The sequence below is a fragment of the Mauremys reevesii genome, linkage group 13, assembly GCF_016161935.1.
Source record: "Mauremys reevesii isolate NIE-2019 linkage group 13, ASM1616193v1, whole genome shotgun sequence".
NCBI lineage: Eukaryota > Metazoa > Chordata > Testudines > Geoemydidae > Mauremys > Mauremys reevesii.
This window is the reverse complement of record NC_052635.1, coordinates 4,553,616-4,570,088: the sequence shown is the minus strand read 5'-3', so window position 1 is coordinate 4,570,088 and position 16,473 is coordinate 4,553,616. Positions and strand designations below refer to the sequence as shown.

The following is a 16,473-nucleotide window of genomic DNA, read 5'->3' as shown; positions in this document are numbered from 1 at the left end:
GGGAGGGGGCGGATGGGCCCACATCCTGTCCCCCAGAGAGGGGGGTAGAGGAAGGGAGAAGGGAGGAGAGGGAGGTACTGGGGAGGGAAGGATGTATGAATTGATGGAGGAGTGTGGGGGGCAAATGGATGGTTATGTTGATGCAATTACTCTGTGGAACTCCCTGCCACAGGATAATTATTCTCCCCCCTCACTGAGCCTGTGGGCCTCCCCCCACTAGATCTCACTGCAGGCAGGTGCGGAGCAGGGCTGGCTGGGGGCTGACGGGGCGCAAGGTTTCCTAGAGAGGGGCCAACCCAGGCCTCCGGATTAGGGTGACCAGACAGCAAGTGTGAAAAACCAGGACAGGGGTGGGGGAATAGGAGCCTATATAAGACAAAGCCCAAAATATTGGGACTGTCTCTCTAAAATTGGGACATCTGGTCACCCCACTCCAGATCCAAGGAGGGGCTGACCCCAACTGGCAGGGCTGAGGGAGCCACACTTAGGCCTCTAGGGGGTTGTGCTGCTCCCTGGGGGGCAGCTGGGCTAGATGGGGAGAGAGAAAGAGAGAGAAGGAAAGAGGGAGGTGGCAAAGGGAAAGAAAGAAAGAAAGAAAGAAAGAAAGAAAGAAAGGTAAGTAGGTAGGTGGAAGGACAGAAAGAAAAAGAAACAAGATGAAGTGATGATTGAAAGAAAAGTTGAAGTGAAAGGACAAGAAAACAAAAGATGGAGTGATAAAAAGAGAAGAAGAAAGGTGGAGTGCTAAAGAAAGGAAGAGAGATGGGATGTTAAAAGGAGAAAGAAAAGAACGAGAGAAGTGGAGTGATGGAAAGGAGGAAAGAATGAGAGAAGAGGAGTGATGGAAAGGAGGAAAGAACAAGAGAAGAGGAGAGATGGAGGAGGAAAGAACAAGAGAAGAGGAGTGATGGAAAGGAGGAAAGAAGGAGACAGAAGGAGAGTGATGGAGGAAGAAAGAGTGAGACAGAAGAGGAGAGATGGAAAGAAGGAGACAAAAGTAGAGTGATGGAAAGGAGGAAAGAAGGAGACAGAAGAGGAGTGAAGGAAAGAAGGAGACAGAAGAGGAGTGATGGAAAGGAGGAAAGAAGGAGAGAAGAGGAGAGATGGAAAGAAGGAGACAAAAGTGGAGTGATGGAAAGGAGGAAAGAAGGAGACAAAAGTAGAGTGATGGAGGAGGAAAGAAGGAGACAGAAGTAGAGTGATGGAAAGGAGGAAAGAAGGAGAGAAGAGGAGAGATGGAAAGAAGGAGACAAAAGTAGAGTGATGGAAAGGAGGAAAGAAGGAGACAAAAGTAGAGTGATGGAAAGGAGGAAAGAAGGAGACAGAAGTGGAGTGATGGAGGAGGAAAGAACGAGACAGAAGAGGAGTGATGGAAGGGAGGAAAGAAGGAGAGAAGAGGAGAGATGGAAAGAAGACAAAAGTAGAGTGATGGAAAGGAGGAAAGAAGGAGACAGAAGGGGAGTGATGGAGGACGAAAGAACGAGACAGTAGAGGAGTGATGGAAAGGAGGAAAGAAGGAGACAGAAGGGGAGTGATGGAGGAGGAAAGAACGAGACAGTAGAGGAGTGATGGAAGGGAGGAAAGAAGGAGGCAGAAGAGGAGTGATGGAAAGGAGGAAAGAAAGAGAAGAGGAGAGATGGAAAGAAGAAGACAAAAGTAGAGTGATGGAAAGGAGCAATGAAGGAGGCAGAAGAGGAGAGATGGAAAGGAAAAGCGGGAGTGAGGAGGAACTGAAAGAGGGATGTAGCCGGCTCTGGGCAGGCCGGGGGAGGAGTCTGGGTCTCCCGTGAGTCGGTCGCTGGGAGCCGGGGCTCCAGCCCCATGTGAGAGCGAGGGAGCGAGCCAGAGCCAGGGGCCCCGGGGAGCAGAACCCCCCTGGCAGAAGGAGAACTCCGCGCTGGAAGGAGGGAGCGAGCAATTCCCCGGGGGAGGAGTGCCGGGCAAGAGAGCCCTGTACAACCTCCGGGCGAGCGAGCGAGAGGTGCAGCGGGAGAACGGGGCGCCGGAAAGGAGGAGCAAGAAAAGCCCCCGGGGAGGAGAGAAGTCCCAGCTGGAAGGAGAATATTCCCGGGCTAGCGAGCCCCGTGTAAACCGGAGCACGGGAAGGAAGCAGGCGGCGAGAAGGAGGAAGCCGAGCGAGATCAAACCGGTCTCGGGTTTCCAGGCTGCGCTCTCTCCCCTCCTCCGCCGGGGATAGGACGGAAGAGGGGAACGAGTAAACAAGGAGGGACAAGTGCTGAGATTTCGCGAACAAGGGGCCGGAGCGGCCGGTTCCAGAGAGCTCGGACTGGACCGGTTCTGGAAGGAGCCTAGTACCAGCTGCCGTCAGAACCAGAGTGCCAGGGGCAGAACTGGACCAGTTCTAGGGGACACAAGCACAGAACTGGTGTGAGAGGGAACTGGACCTGCGTGTCTGGCACCAGAATCAGAGGCCCAAAACCAGCCAGGTTCTAAGGGTACCAGATACAGAGTGCGAACAGAACAACAGTCCCAGTCCAGAACCAACTGGGTTCTAGAAGGTTCAGACCAAGACAAAACGAACCCAGTCCCAGGGAATCCAGAACCATCTGGGTTCTAGAGGATCTGAACCCAGAACTGGCCCAGCTCCAGGGACACCAGAACCAGCTGGGTTCTAGGAGATCTGAGTCCAGAACAACAGAGACAGAACCACCCTGGTTCTAGGGGATCAAAGCCTAGAACCAAGAAGACAGAACCAGCTGGGTTCTAGGAAGCCAGAACCAGAACAGGAGGGAGATACACAGAACCGCCCCGGTTCTAAAAGATCTGAGTTCAGAACCAGCAGGACAAGACCATTCTGGTTTTAGAAGATCTGAGTCCAGAACTAGGCCAGTTCCCAGGCATACGTGTCCAGTACAAGTGACTCTGAAGCAGCCCACTTCTAGGACCCAGCTGGCTCTGGATCCACTCCGGATTGGTGCCCAGTGTTCCCCAGCACCGTCTGCTCTGGTCCCCTACCATGGAGGAGGGTGCGCGGCGCCGGGGCGGTTCCGAGAAGGCCACAGATGGCTCAGAGCAGCCGGCAGAGGCTGGCGTGGGCCTCAAGAAGGAGATCGGGCTAGTGAGCGCCTGCGGCATCATCGTAGGTGAGTGGGGGGGGGGTGCAGGGGAGGAGAGACCCCAACTCTGCCCCCTCCTGCCCCCCGTCACTGCCTCGTTCTCTCCTGTCTCTCCTTTCCCCCTCCCCCGCCCCGGCCTGGCTGGCTCTATAAATAGCCTAGAGCTGCCTGTCACCTCGTGCTCCTGTTATTCTGATCCGATTAGTGCTCCCAGTGCTGCCAGCGCCCCCCCACCCCCCCACAGCCCCTCACCCAGCGAGGGGGCCCCACCCCAGAGCCAGCCACATCTCAGCACCGGGCGAGGGGTCCCCGTGTAACCAGCCCGTGTCCCACCCCAGAGCCAGCCACATCTCAGCACCGGGCAAGGGGTCCCCGTATAACCAGCCCGTGTCCCACCCCAGAGCCAGCCACATCTCAGCACCGGGCAAGGGATCCCCGTATAACCAGCCCGTGTCCCACCCCAGAGCCTGCTGCATCTCAGCACCGGGCGAGGGGTCCCCGTATAACCAGCCCGTGTCCCACCCCAGAGCCAGCTGCATCTCAGCACCAGGCAAGGGGTCCCCGTATAACCAGCCCCCACCCCAGAGCCTGCCGCATCTCAGCACCGGGCGAGGTCCCGTATAACCAGCCCCCCACCCCAGAGCCAGCCTCATCTCAGCACCGGGCTAGGGGTCCCCGTATAACCAGCCCGTGTCCCACCCCAGAGCCAGCTGCATCTCAGCACCAGGCAAGGGGTCCCTGTATAACCAGCCTGTGTCCCACCCCAGAGCCAGCTGCATCTCAGCACCGGGTGAGGGGTCCCCGTATAACCAGCCCCCACCCCAGAGCCAGCCGCATCTCAGCACCGGGCGAGGGGTCCCCGTATAACCAGCCCCCACCCCAGAGCCAGCCGCATCTCAGCACCGGGCGAGGGGTCCCCGTGTAACCAGCCCCCACCCCAGAGCCTGCCGCATCTCAGCACCGGGCGAGGGGTCCCCGTATAACCAGCCCCCACCCCAGAGCCTGCCGCATCTCAGCACCGGGCGAGGGGTCCCCGTGTAACCAGCCCACACCCCACAGCCAGCCGCATCTCAGCACCGGGCGAGGTCCCATGTAACCAGCCCCACCCCAGAGCCTGCATCTCAGCACCGGGCGAGGGGGCCCCGTGTAACCAGCCCCCACCCCAGAGCCAGCCGCATCTCAGCACCGGGCGAGGGGTCCCCATGTAACCAGCCCCCACCCCAGAGCCTGCCACATCTCAGCACCGGGCGAGGGGTCCCCGTGTAACCAGCCCCCACCCCAGAGCCAGCCGCATCTCAGCACCGGGCGAGGGGTCCCCGTGTAACCAGCCCCCACCCCAGAGCCGGACGCCGCAGCCTGCAGTAGCAGGAGACGGGGTCGGCGCTGTTTTCCGCTCGGATGGATCGGAGCCCTGGAGCGTGAATTCCTGGCGGCTCCATTAATCCTGCTCCAGATGGCGCCGCTCAGCAGGTGCCTGGAGATGCCAGCGCATGGGAGGGGGAGCTGGGGGGCTCTGAGACAGGCCCAGCCCCCTACTCACCCCCTGCACTGCCCCTCACTCCCGACCCGCAGCCCCTGCTAGCCCAGCCCTGACCCCCCATCCTGCCAGTGCCCCTCACTCCCGACCCGCAGCCCCTGCTAGCCCGGCCCTGCTCCCCCCAGCCCTGCCGGTGCCCCTCACTCCCAACCCGCAGCCCCTGCTAGCCCAGCCCTGCCCCCCGTCTTGTCGGTGCCCCTCACTCCCGACCCGCAGCCCCTGCTAGCCCCGCCCGGCCCCCCCGCCAGCCCGTGCCCCTCACTCCCGACCTGCAGCCCCTGCTAGCCCGGCCCTGGGGCCCCCCCAGCCCTGCCGGTGCCCCTCACTCCCGACCCGCAGCCCCTGCCAGCCTGGCCCTGCTCCCCCCAGCCCTGCCGGTGCCCCTCACTCCCAACCCGCAGCCCCTGCTAGCCCAGCCCTGCCCCCCGTCTTGTCGGTGCCCCTCACTCCCAACCCGCAGCCCCTGCTAGCCCAGCCCTGCCCCCCCTCCTGCCGGTGCCCCTCACTCCCGACCTGCAGCCCCTGCTAGCCCGGCCCTGGGGCCCCCCCAGCCCTGCCGGTGCCCCTCACTCCCGACCCGCAGCCCCTGCTAGCCCAGCCCTGCCCCCTCTTGCCGGTGCCCCTCACTCCCGACCCGCAGCCCCTGCTAGCCCAGCCCTGCCCCCTCCTGCCTGTGCCCCTCACTCCCGACCCGCAGCCCCTGCTAGCCCAGCCCTGCCCCCTCCTGCCGGTGCCCCTCACTCCCGACCTGCAGCCCCTGCTAGCCCAGCCCTGCCCCCTCCTGCCTGTGCCCCTCACTCCCGACCCGCAGCCCCTGCTAGCCAGCCCAGCCCCCAGCCCTGCCGGTGCCCCTCACTCCCGACCGCAGCCCCTGCTAGCCCAGCCCTGCCCCCCAGCCCTGCCTGTGCCCCTTCCCCCCACCGGGTCAGAGTCCCTCCCCATGGCCCAGTTTATGGGGGAAATCTCGCCTGATAAGATTACAGTTCCGGACTCTGGCCGACTCCTTCCCTTCCCGCATCCCTCTCTCCCTCCCCCCAGCCAGGATCCCGCCCCCCCCGTGCCCCTTCCCCTGCGGCTCCCCCTAGTGGTGGTCCCCCCCACTTCTCTGCCAGCCAAGAGGCAGGGCTGCAGGTCGGGAGTGAGGGGCACCTTCTTTGTGATGCTGCTTGAGTTGCCATCGCGATCGTTAATGAAGGGGTGGTTGCTAATGAGGGGGCTAGTTCTGAGTCTAGAGGCCCCATCCCCCCACCAGGCCCTGGGCCCTCTGCCCCCCCTCCCCTTCCCTCCACTGCCGTCCCCAGCAAAACCCCATCTCCCGTTGCCCCCGCAGCCTTGCCCCCACCTCTGTAATGCTGTACACCCCCCCCGGAAGCCATGCTGCTCTGGCACCCCCACACGGGCTCCCACCCACAGCCGCAGCAGTGGAATTTGCTAATGGAGCCAGGAAAGAGGGCGGCTGGCTGGTGAGAGAGACGGGGATGTGTATTGGGGGGGGATGGAGGCACAGCTAGCGGAGGGGATGTGGGGTGACATTTAAAATGTTATCATTAGACTCCAGAGATAACACTCCCCTGAGATGCAGGGGGCAGGTCACCCCTGTCTGAGCGACTGGCCCAGGCTCTCGACAGACTCAGGCAGCAGCAGCGTAGTTCACACCTCTCCGAGCGACTGGCCCAGGCTCTCAGCAGACTCAGGCAGCAGCAGGGTAGTTCACACCTCTCCGAGCGACTGGCCCAGGCTCTCAGCAGACTCAGGCAGCAGCAGCGTAGTTCACACCTCTCCGAGCGACTGGCCCAGGCTCTCAGCAGACTCAGGCAGCGGCAGCGTAGTTCACACCTCTCCGAGCGACTGGCCCAGGCTCTCAGCAGACTCAGGCAGCAGCAGGGTAGTTCACACCTCTCCGAGCGACTGGCCCAGGCTCTCAGCAGACTCAGGCAGCAGCAGGGTAGTTCACACCTCTCCGAGCGACTGGCCCAGGCTCTCAGCAGACTCAGGCAGCGGCAGGGTAGTTCACACCTCTCCGAGCAACTGCCCCAGGCTCTCGGCAGACTCAGGCAGCAGCAGGGTAGTTCACACCTCTCCGAGCGACTGGCCCAGGCTCTCGGCAGACTCAGGCAGCAGCAGTGTAGTTCACACCTCTCCGAGCGACTGGCCCAGGCTCTCGGCAGACTCAGGCAGCGGCAGGGTAGTTCACACCTCTCCGAGCGACTGGCCCAGGCTCTCGGCAGACTCAGGCAGCAGCAGGGTAGTTCACACCTCTCCGAGCGACTGGCCCAGGCTCTCGGCAGACTCAGGCAGCAGCAGTGTAGTTCACACCTCTCTGAGCGACTGGCCCAGGCTCTCGGCAGACTCAGGCAGCGGCGGGGCAGCCCTGTCTCTAACCTCCATCCCCGTCGCTCCCTCCCCAGGTAACATCATTGGGTCGGGGATCTTCGTGTCACCGAAGGGCGTGCTGGAGAACGCGGGCTCCGTGGGGCTGGCCCTGCTGGTGTGGATCATCACGGGGCTGATCACGGCCGTGGGGGCGCTGTGCTACGCGGAGCTGGGCGTCACCATCCCCAAGTCCGGCGGCGACTACTCCTACGTCAAGGACATCTTTGGGGGGCTGGCTGGGTAAGGAGGAGGGGCCCCCGGGCGTCCGGCTGGGGGCAGCGGGGGCCAGACCCCCTCTCACGCCCTGCTGTGCCCCCCAGGTTCCTGCGGCTGTGGATCGCGGTGCTGGTGATCTACCCCACCAACCAGGCCGTCATCGCCCTCACGTTCGCCAACTACGTGCTGCACCCGCTGTTCCCCACCTGCCTGGTGCCCGAGGGGGGGCTCCGCCTGCTGGCGGGGGTGTGTCTGCGTGAGTACCCCTGCCAAGCCAGTGCCGCCACCGGGGCTCCCGCTGGCACCCCGGGGGGCCATCGCTGAGTCAGTGCGGGCGTGTGTCCCTGTGTCCTGCCGCTCCCTGGCTGCGGCTGCGGGGCAGGAGTGAGGGGCACCGGCAGGGCTGGGGGGGCGGGGGGTCCGGCTTGCGGGGCCCCGGCAGGGCGGGGGCTGCCGGTCGGGTGTGCGGGGCACGGGCAGGGCTGGGGGGGCAGGGGCTGCGGGTCGGGAGTGAGGGGCACCGGCAGGGCTGGGGCTGCGGGTCCGGAGTGAGGGGCACCGGCAGGGCGGGGGCTGCAGGTCGGGAGTGAGGGGCACCGGCAGGGCTGGGGGGGCAGGGGCTGCGGGTCGGGAGTGAGGGGCACCGGCAGGGCTGGGGGCAGGGGCTGCGGGTCGGGAGTGAGGGGCACCGGCAGGGCTGGGGCTGCGGGTCAGGAGTGAGGGGCACCGGCAGGGCTGGGGCTGCGGGTCGGGAGTGAGGGGCACCGGCAGGGCTGGGGGGGCAGGGCTGCGGGTCGGGAGTGAGGGGCACCGGCAGACCGGGTGGGGCAGGGCAGGGCTGGGCTAACAGGCCGCAGGTGTGAGGGGCACCAACGGGGTGTTATCTGGGGCACGGTTTCCTGTCTGGGTGTTAGCGGGTGCGGGGGGGTGTTGGGGTACTGGGGGGTGCGGGGGGCATGTGGCTGGCAGGGGTGACCGAGTGGGGTGCAGGGGTGTGTGTGTGGGGTTGTTGGGGTGCGGGGCGTGGCGGCAGGGGAACCAGCGGGGTGTGGGGTACAGGGGCGTGGCTGGCAGGGGGGGCCGGGCGGGGGTGTGGGGGGTGTGGGGGTATGGGGGGCGTGGCCGGCAGGGGGGGCCGGGCGGGGGGGTGGGGGTGTTGGGGTACGGGGGGTGTGGCCGGCAGGGGGGGAAGGGCGGGGGTGTGGGGTGCGGGGGGCGTGGCCAGCAGGGGGGACCGAGTGGGGGTGCAGGGTGTGTGTGGGGGGGTGTTGGGGTACGGGGGGTGTTGGGGTACGGGGGGCGTGGCCGGCAGGGGGGCCGGGCGGGGAGTTGGTTGCACCCTGCAGCATGAGGGGGAACCTCCCCCCCCAGCTCTGCCTGTCCTGGTGTCAGGTTCCAGGTGGGGGCAGGGGGGATGGGCTGTTTGGTGCAGTCGAGGCCTGGGGCCAGCCCCTCCCCCCTTGTTTTCCTGGACTCCTCACCCCCCCCCCCCTTGCAGCAGCCTGGCCATGGGACCCAGGCGTCCGGGGCTGGCTGACATCCCCACAGCGAGCAGCTCCGGGCGCCACAGCATCCCCGGGCCCTGCCCCACCCCCGCCCTGAGCCCTCCCTCTGCCCCCAGTGCTGCTGACCTGGGTGAACTGTGCCAGCGTGCGCTGGGCGACGCGGGTGCAGGACGTCTTCACGGCCGGGAAGCTGCTGGCCCTGGCGCTCATCATCATCATGGGCATCGTGCAGATCTGCAAGGGTGAGATGGGCACCGGGACCCTCGGGCCGGCTGGGCACAGGGCAGGGCACCAGGGGGGCACTGGGGCAGCTGGGCTGGCTGGGTGCAGGGCAGGGCATTGGGGGGCACTGGCACAGCCGGGTCGGCTGGGCACAGGGTGGGCACCGGGGGGGCACTGGCACAGACAGGCTGGGCACAGGGTGGGAACCGGGGGGGCACTGGCACAGACAGGCTGGGTGCAGGGTGGGAACCGGGGGGGCACTGGCACAGACAGGCTGGGCACAGGGTGGGCACCGGGGGCACTGGCACAGCCGGGCCGGCTGGGCGCAGGGTGCGCACCGGGGGCACTGGCACAGACAGGCTGGGCACAGGTTGGGCACCGGGGGCACTGGCACAGCCGGGACGGCTGGGCGCAGGGTGGGCACCGGGGGCACTGGCACAGACAGGCTGGGCACAGGTTGGGCACCGGGGGCACTGCCACCGCCGGGCCGGCCGCGCGCCGGGTGGGCACCGGGGGGCACTGGCACAGCCAGACAGGCTGGGCGCAGGTTGGGCACCGGGGGCACTGGCACAGCCGGGCCGGCTGGGCGCAGGGTGGGCACCGGGGGCACGGGCACAGCCGGGCCGGCTGGGCGCAGGGTGCGCACCGGGGGCACTGGCACAGACAGGCTGGGCACAGGTTGGGCACCGGGGGCACTGGCACAGCTGGGCCGGCTGGGCGCAGGTTGGGCACCGGGGCACTGGCACAGCCGGGCCGGCTGGGCACAGGGTGGGCACCGGGGGCACTGGCACAGCTGGGCCGGCTGGGCGCAGGGTGGGCACCAGGGCACTGGCACAGCCGGGCCGGCTGGGCGCAGGGTGGGCACCGGGGGCAGGGGTACCCATGCCGGGTGCCGTCCGTGCGCAGGGCAGTACTACTGGCTGGAGCCGCGGCACGCCTTCGAGGCCTTCGCGCCGGTGGATGTGGGCACGGTGGCGCTGGCGTTCCTGCAGGGCTCCTTCGCCTACGGCGGCTGGAACTTCCTCAACTACGTCACCGAGGAGCTGGTCGACCCCTACAGGTCAGCACGGGACCCCGGCGTCCGGGCCCCCCACCCCGCTGTCAGCGCCTGGCTGCGGAACCCCGGCGTCCGGGCCCCCCACCCCCGCTGTCAGCGCCTGGCTGGTGAACCCCGGCGTCCGGGCCCCCCACCCCTGCTGTCAGCGCCTGGCTGGCGAACCCTGACGTCTGGGCACTGCCGATGTCAGTCTCTCCCTTCCCTGGGGTCACAGTGCCCCCTAATATGGAACCCCGGTGTCCGAGAGACGGCATCTGCCTTGGGGGGACCCCGGCGTCCGGGGGGCTGCGCTTACTCACACTGCCCCCTCCCCAGGAACCTGCCGCGGGCCATTTTCATCTCCATCCCCCTGGTGACCTTCGTCTACGTCTTCGCCAACGTGGCCTACGTCACCGCCATGTCGCCCCAGGAGCTGCTGGCCTCCAACGCCGTGGCCGTGGTGAGCCCAGCCCTGAGCCCCGCCCCCAGCCCTGAGCCCCGCCCCCAGCCCTGAGCCCCGCCCACGGCCAGAGCCCCGCCCACGGCCCCCCAACCCCACCAACAGAGCCTACGTCACCGCCATGTCGCCCCAGGAGCTGCTGGCCTCCAACGCCGTGGCCGTGGTGAGCCCCGCCCCCGGCCAGAGCCCCGCCCCCAGCCCTGAGCCCCTCCCCTTAGCCCTGCCCCTGCCCTGAGCCCCTCCCCCTGACTCCTCCCCTCTTTCCTCCCCAGACGTTTGGGGAGAAACTGCTGGGTGTCATGGCCTGGATCATGCCCATCTCCGTGGCCCTGTCCACCTTCGGGGGTGTCAACGGCTCCCTCTTCACCTCCTCCCGGTGAGTGACCCCCCCAACCCTGCTCCGGGGGGGAGGGGATGGAGTCTCCTCCCCCAGCTCAGCTCCCCATTCCCCGCAGCCTGCCGTTCACCCTGAACCCTACTGATGGCTCCGAGAGCCCCCCCGCCTTACGTCTCCCCTCCCCCCACAGGCTGTTCTTCGCAGGAGCTCGTGAGGGCCACCTCCCCAGCCTGCTGGCCATGATCCACATGCAGCGCTGCACCCCCATCCCCGCCCTGCTCTTCACCGTGAGTCACTGGGGCAGGGGGTGGGGCTTGCAGAGTGGGCACCGGGTCTCTAGGCCCAGGGGTGGGGCTTGCGGCGTGGTGGTGGGTGGGGTCTCTGGGATGGGGCGGGGTCTGCCGTGGCCCCACCCCATCGCCCCCCTCCCTACAGTGCCTGTCCACGCTGCTGATGCTGGTGACGAGCGACATTTACACCCTGATCAACTACGTGGGGTTCATCAACTACCTGTTCTATGGGGTGACCGTGGCCGGGCAGATCGTGCTACGCTGGCGCCAGCCCCACATGGCCCGGCCCATCAAGGTGAGCCCGCCCCCCGCCCCCAGCCCCACATGGCCCGGCCCATCACGGTGAGCCCGCCACCTGCCCCGGCCCCAGCCCCACGTGGCGGCCCATCAAGGTGAGCCCGCCCCGCCCCCAGCCCCATGGCCCGGCCCATCACGGTGAGCCCGCCACCTGGCCCCAGCCCCACGTGCCCGGCCCATCAAGGTGAGCCCGCCCCGCCAGCCCCCGCCCCAGCCATGGCCCGCCCATCAAGGTGAGCCCGCCCACCCCAGCCCCACGTGGCCCCCATCAAGGTGAGCCCGCCCCGCCCCAGCCCCACGTGGCCCGCCCATCAAGGTGAGCCCGCCCCGCCCCAGCCCCACGTGGCCCGGCCCATCACGGTGAGCCCGCCCCGCCCCAGCCCCACCTGGCCCGGCCCATCAAGGTGAGCCCGCCCCCCGCCCCCAGCCCCACGTGGCCCGGCCCATCACGGTGAGCCCGCCCCCGCCCCAGCCCCACGTGGCCCGCCCATCAAGGTGAGCCCGCCCCGCCCCCAGCCCCATGGCCGCCCATCACGCCCCGCCCCGCCCCAGCCCCACGTGGCCCGCCCCGCCGCCCCCAGCCCCATGGCCCGGCCCATCACGGTGAGCCCGCCCCGCCCCAGCCCCACGTGGCCCGGCCCATCACGGTGAGCCGCCCCGCGCCCAGCCCCACGTGGCCCGGCCCATCACGGCGGCCGCCCCGCCCCAGCCACGTGGCCCGCCCATCACTGACCCCGCCCCAGCCCCACGTGGCCCGGCCCATCACGGTGAGCCCCTGCCCCCCGCCCCGCCCCAGCCCCCATGCCCGGCCCATCACGCCCCGCCCCACCCCCCCCCCCGCCCATCACGGTGAGACCCGCCCCGCCCCCAGCCCCACGCCCCACCCCCACGGTGAGCCCGCCCCGCCCCAGCCCCACGTGGCCCGGCCCATCAAGGTGAGCCCGCCCCGCCCCAGCCCCACGTGGCCCGGCCCATCACGGTGAGCCCGCCCCGCCCCACGTGGCCCGGCCCATCACGGTGAGCCCGCCCCGCCCCAGCCCCACGTGGCCCGGCCCATCACGGTGAGCCCGCCCCGCCCCACGTGGCCCGGCCCATCACGGTGAGCCCGCCCCGCCCCAGCCCCACGTGGCCCGGCCCATCACGGTGAGCCCGCCCCAGCCCCACATGGCCCGGCCCATCAAGGTGAGCCCGCCCCGCCCCAGCCCACATGGCCCGGCCCATCACGGTGAGCCCGCCCCGCCCCAGCCCCACATGGCCCGGCCCATCACGGTGAGCCCGCCCCGCCCCAGCCCCATGGCCCGGCCCATCACGGTGAGCCCGCCCCGCCCCAGCCCCATGGCCCGGCCCATCAAGGTGAGCCCGCCCCACCCCAGCCCCACGTGGCCCGGCCCATCACGGTGAGCCCGCCCCGCCCCAGCCCCACGTGGCCCGGCCCATCACGGTGAGCCCGCCCCCCGCCCCACGTGGCCCGGCCCATCACGGTGAGCCCACCCCCTGCCCCGCCCCCAGCCCCACATGGCCCGGCCCATCACGGTGAGCCCGCCCCGCCCCAGCCCCACATGGCCCGGCCCATCACGGTGAGCCCGCCCCGCCCCAGCCCCACGTGGCCCGGCCCATCAAGGTGAGCCCGCCCCGCCCCAGCCCCACGTGGCCCGGCCCATCAAGGTGAGCCCGCCCCGCCCCAGCCCCACGTGGCCCGGCCCATCACGGTGAGCCCGCCCCGCCCCAGCCCCACGTGGCCCGGCCCATCAAGGTGAGCCCGCCCCGCCCCAGCCCCACGTGGCCCGGCCCATCAAGGTGAGCCCGCCCCGCCCCCCGTGGCCCGGCCCAGCAAGGTGAGGCCGCCCCCACCCCCAGCCCCACCTGGCCCGGCCTATCAAGGTGAGCCCGCCCCCCGCCCCCCAGCCCCACGTGGCCCGGCCCACCAAGGTGAGCCCGCCCCTGCCCCGCCCCAGCCCCACGTGGCCCGGCCCATCAAGGTGAGCCCACCCCAGCCCCACGTGGCCCGGCCCATCAAGGTGAGCCCGCCCCTGCCCCCGCCCCACATGGCCCGGCCCATCAAGGTGAGCCCGCCCCGCCCCAGCCCCACATGGCCCGGCCCATCAAGGTGAGCCGCCCCGCCCCAGCCCCCATGGCCCGGCCCATCACGGTGAGCCCGCCCCGCCCCAGCCCCACGTGGCCGGGCCCATCAAGGTGAGCCGCCCCGCCCCAGCCCCACGTGGCCCGGCCCATCAAGGTGAGCCCGCCCCGCCCCCAGCCCCACGTGGCCCGGCCCATCAAGGTGAGCCCGCCCCGCCCCAGCCCCACATGGCCCGGCCAATCAAGGTGAGCCCGCCCCCAGCCCCACGTGGCCCGGCCCATCCAGGTGAGCCCGCCCCGCCCCAGCCCCACGTGGCCCGGCCCATCACGGTGAGCCCGCCCCGCCCCAGCCCCACGTGGCCCGGCCATCACGGTGAGCCCGCCCCGCCCCAGCCCCACATGGCCCGGCCCATCAAGGTGAGCCGCCCCCGCCCCAGCCCCACATGGCCCGGCCCATCACGGTGAGCCCGCCCCGCCCCAGCCCCACGTGGCCGGGCCCATCAAGGTGAGCCCGCCCCGCCCCAGCCCCACGTGGCCCGGCCCATCAAGGTGAGCCCGCGCCCGCCCCAGCCCCACGTGGCCCGGCCCATCCCCGCCCCAGCCCCATGGCCCGGCCAATCAAGGTGAGTCCGCCCCAGCCCCACGTGGCCCGGCCCATCAAGGTGAGCCCGCCCCGCCCCAGCCCCACATGGCCCGGCCTATCAAGGTGAGCCCGCCCCGCCCTGAGCCCCACGTGGCCCGGCCCATCAAGGTGAGCCCGCCCCGCCCCAGCCCCACGTGGCCCGGCCCATCACGGTGAGCCGCCCCGCCCCCAGCCCCACGTGGCCCGGCCCATCACGGTGAGCCTGCCCCCCCCCCCAGCCCCACGTGGCCCGGCCCATCACGGTGAGCCCGCCCCCTGCCCCGTGTGCCCACCCCCGTGTGTGCCCCCCGCAAGCTGACCCCCGCTCCCGCCCGGTCAGCCGGTTCTTCCCCCTCCTCTACCAGCTCTTCTCGGCCTTCCTGCTGCTGTTCAGCCTGTGGTCGGAGCCGGTGGTGTGCGGCGTGGGGCTGGCCATCCTGCTGAGCGGGGCCCCCGTCTACTGGCTGGGCGTGGCCTGGGGCCGCAAGCCGCCCGCCCTCCTCGCCGGCCTGGGTGAGCCGGGGCGGGCGCGGCCGGGCTGGGGAGGGACGCAGCCAGGCGAGGGGAGGGCACAGCCAGGCATCGGTGGGGCGGGTGCGGCGGGCGGGGCGGCACGGCCGGGCGGGGGCAGAGGCGCGGCCGGGCGGCGGGGCAGAGGCAGCAGCCGGGCGGGGGGGAGGGGCACAGCCGGGCGGGGGGGCAGCGGGCGCGGCCGGGCGGCGGGGCAGAGGCAGCGGCCGGGCGGGGAGGGGCACAGCCGGGCGGGGGCAGAGGCGCGGCCGGGCGGGGAGGAGCACGGCCAGGCGGGGAGGGCACGGGCGGGGAGGGCACAGGAAGGTGGCGGGGAGGGGCACAGCAAGGTGGGGGCAGAGGCGCGGCCGGGCGGGGGTCTGAGGGCACGGCCGGGCGGGGGCAGAGGCAGCGGCCGGGCGGGGCGAGGCACAGCGGGCGGGGCAGAGGCAGCGGCCGGGCGGGAGGAGCACAGCCGGGCGGGGCAGGGGCGCGGCCGGGCGGGGTCGAGTGCACGGCTGGGCGGGGTCGAGGGCACGGCCGGGCGGGCAACAGCGGGCAGGGGGCAGAGGCAGCGGCCGGGCAGGGGCAGAGGCAGCGGCCGGGCGGGGTCGAGGCACGGCCGGGCGGGGGCAGAGGCAGCGGCCGGGCGGGGGCAGAGGCGCAGCCGGGCGGGGGTCGAGGCACGGCCGGGCGGGCAACAGCCGGGCAGGGGCAGAGGCAGCGGCCGGGCAGGGGGCAGAGGCAGCGGCCGGGCGGGGTCGAGGCACGGCCGGGCGGGGCAGAGGCAGCGGCGGGCGGGGGCAGAGGCAGCGGCCGGGCAGGGGTCAAGGGCGCGGCGGGCGGGGCACAGCCGGGCGGGGCAGAGGCAGCGGCCGGGCGGGAGGGCACAGCCGGCGGGGTCAAGGCGCGGCCGGGCGGGGCAGAGGCAGCGGCCGGGCAGGGGTCAAGGGCGCGGCCGGGCGGGGCAGAGGCAGCGGCCGGGCAGGGAGAGGCACAGCCGGCGGGGTCGAGGCGCGGCCGGGCGGGGAGGAAGGGCCCCGGCTCTCTAACCCCTGTCCCCCAGCGGCGGTGACGCGGTGGCCCAGAAGCTGTGTGGGGTCGTGTGCCCGAGATGGAGCCCCAGACCCAGCGCCGGAGCAGCTGGAGCCCATGTGCGACGCGGGGCCCCAGCCCCACGACTGAGCCCCCGCCCTGCTCTGGACTCGCCCCACGGTGCCCACGGCCCCCGCCCTGCTCCCCACCCGCTCCCACGGCCCCCCTCGCTCCCCGCCCTGCTCCCCACCCGCTCCCCACGGCCCCCACCTCGCTCCCCGCCTGCTCCCCAGCCCCCACCTCGCTCCCCGCCCTGCTCCCCAGCCCCCACCTCGCTCCCCCGCCTGCTCCCCCATCCTGCTCCCCACGGCTCCCACCCTGCTCCCCACCTCGCTCCCCGCCCTGCTCCCCACCCGCTCCCACGGCCCCCACCTCGCTCCCCCGCCTGCTCCCCATCCTGCTCCCCACGGCTCCCACCCTGCTCCCCACCTCGCTCCCCGCCTGCTCCCCACCCGCTCCCACGGCCCCCACCTCGCTCCCCGCCTGCTCCCCCGCCCCTGCTCCCACGGCCCCACCTCGCTCCCCGCCCCTGCTCCCACGGCCCCACCTCGCTCCCCCCGCCCTGCTCCCCACCCGCTCCCCGGCCCCCACCTCGCTCCCCCGCCTGCTCCCCATCCTGCTCCCCACGGCTCCCACCCTGCTCCCCACCTCGCTCCCCCGCCTGCTCCCCACCCGCTCCCACGGCCCCCACCTCGCTCCCCCGCCTGCTCCCCATCCTGCTCCCCAAGGCCCCCACCTCGCTCCCCACCCGCCCCCGGCCCCCACCTGCTCCCCACCCGCTCTCCCGGCCCCGCCTGCTCCCCCGCCCGCTCCCCGG

The 16,473-nt window shown here is 70.8% G+C and overlaps 1 protein-coding gene across 1 annotated transcript; it reads left to right on the top strand.

Annotated features, from left to right (window-relative positions):
- The first annotated feature begins 1,011 nt into the window (after window positions 1–1,011).
- SLC7A8 (solute carrier family 7 member 8) lies at window positions 1,012–15,746 on the top strand. Its single transcript, XM_039498754.1, has 11 exons — window positions 1,012–3,104; window positions 7,023–7,227; window positions 7,308–7,459; window positions 8,825–8,950; window positions 9,837–9,990; window positions 10,303–10,426; window positions 10,699–10,802; window positions 10,954–11,050; window positions 11,199–11,356; window positions 14,392–14,564; window positions 15,628–15,746. The coding sequence occupies exons 1-11, from the start codon at window positions 2,978–2,980 to the stop codon at window positions 15,744–15,746; spliced, it is 1,539 nt and encodes a 512-aa protein (XP_039354688.1). The 5' UTR covers window positions 1,012–2,977.
- Window positions 15,747–16,473: the final 727 nt, after the last annotated feature.